Below are 464 nucleotides of genomic sequence, written 5' to 3'. Positions count from 1 at the left end.
GATGAGGGGGCCGTGGAGGAGGAGGAGGAGGATGAGGGGGCCCTGGAGGAAGGCTGAGGAGGATGAGGAGGGTGAGGATGATGAGGGGGCCCTGGAGGAGGAGGATGAGGATGATGAGGGAGCCCTGGAGGAGGAGGAGGAGGATGAGGGGGCCCTGGAGGAAGGCTGAGGAGGATGAGGATGATGAGGGGGCCCTGGAGGAGGGGGATGAGGATGATGAGGGAGCCCTGGAGGAGGAGGATGAGGGGGGTGAGGAGGATGAGGATGAGGGAGCAGGGGAGGAGGAGGAGGAGGAGGGTGAGGAGGATGAGGAGGATGAGGGGGCCCTGGAGGAAGGCTGACTCACCCCGGGGTGCCGTTTGACGTGGCGGGAGAAGATCCCTCCGCGCAGGGGACCCTTCATGGCCACGCTGGGATCGCTCCGGCCGCTGCCGAGCTCCGAGCGAGGCTGGACCGGGGCTGGG

General features: G+C 67.2%; 1 protein-coding gene across 1 annotated transcript in view; it reads right to left on the bottom strand.

Moving 5' to 3' along the window:
• STAC3 (SH3 and cysteine rich domain 3) overlaps nucleotides 1–464 on the bottom strand; it is a 22,052-nt gene that overhangs the window by 476 nt on the left and 21,112 nt on the right. The window contains 1 exon segment of the mRNA XM_031064570.1: nucleotides 347–448. Coding sequence (XP_030920430.1) covers nucleotides 347–448 — 102 coding nt within the window.

The sequence above is a fragment of the Geospiza fortis genome, unplaced genomic scaffold (assembly GCF_000277835.1).
Source record: "Geospiza fortis unplaced genomic scaffold, GeoFor_1.0 scaffold599, whole genome shotgun sequence".
In the NCBI taxonomy this organism is placed as follows: Eukaryota; Metazoa; Chordata; class Aves; order Passeriformes; family Thraupidae; genus Geospiza; species Geospiza fortis.
Note: the sequence above shows the minus strand (reverse complement) of the source record. Positions and strands in the feature narration are given on the sequence as shown.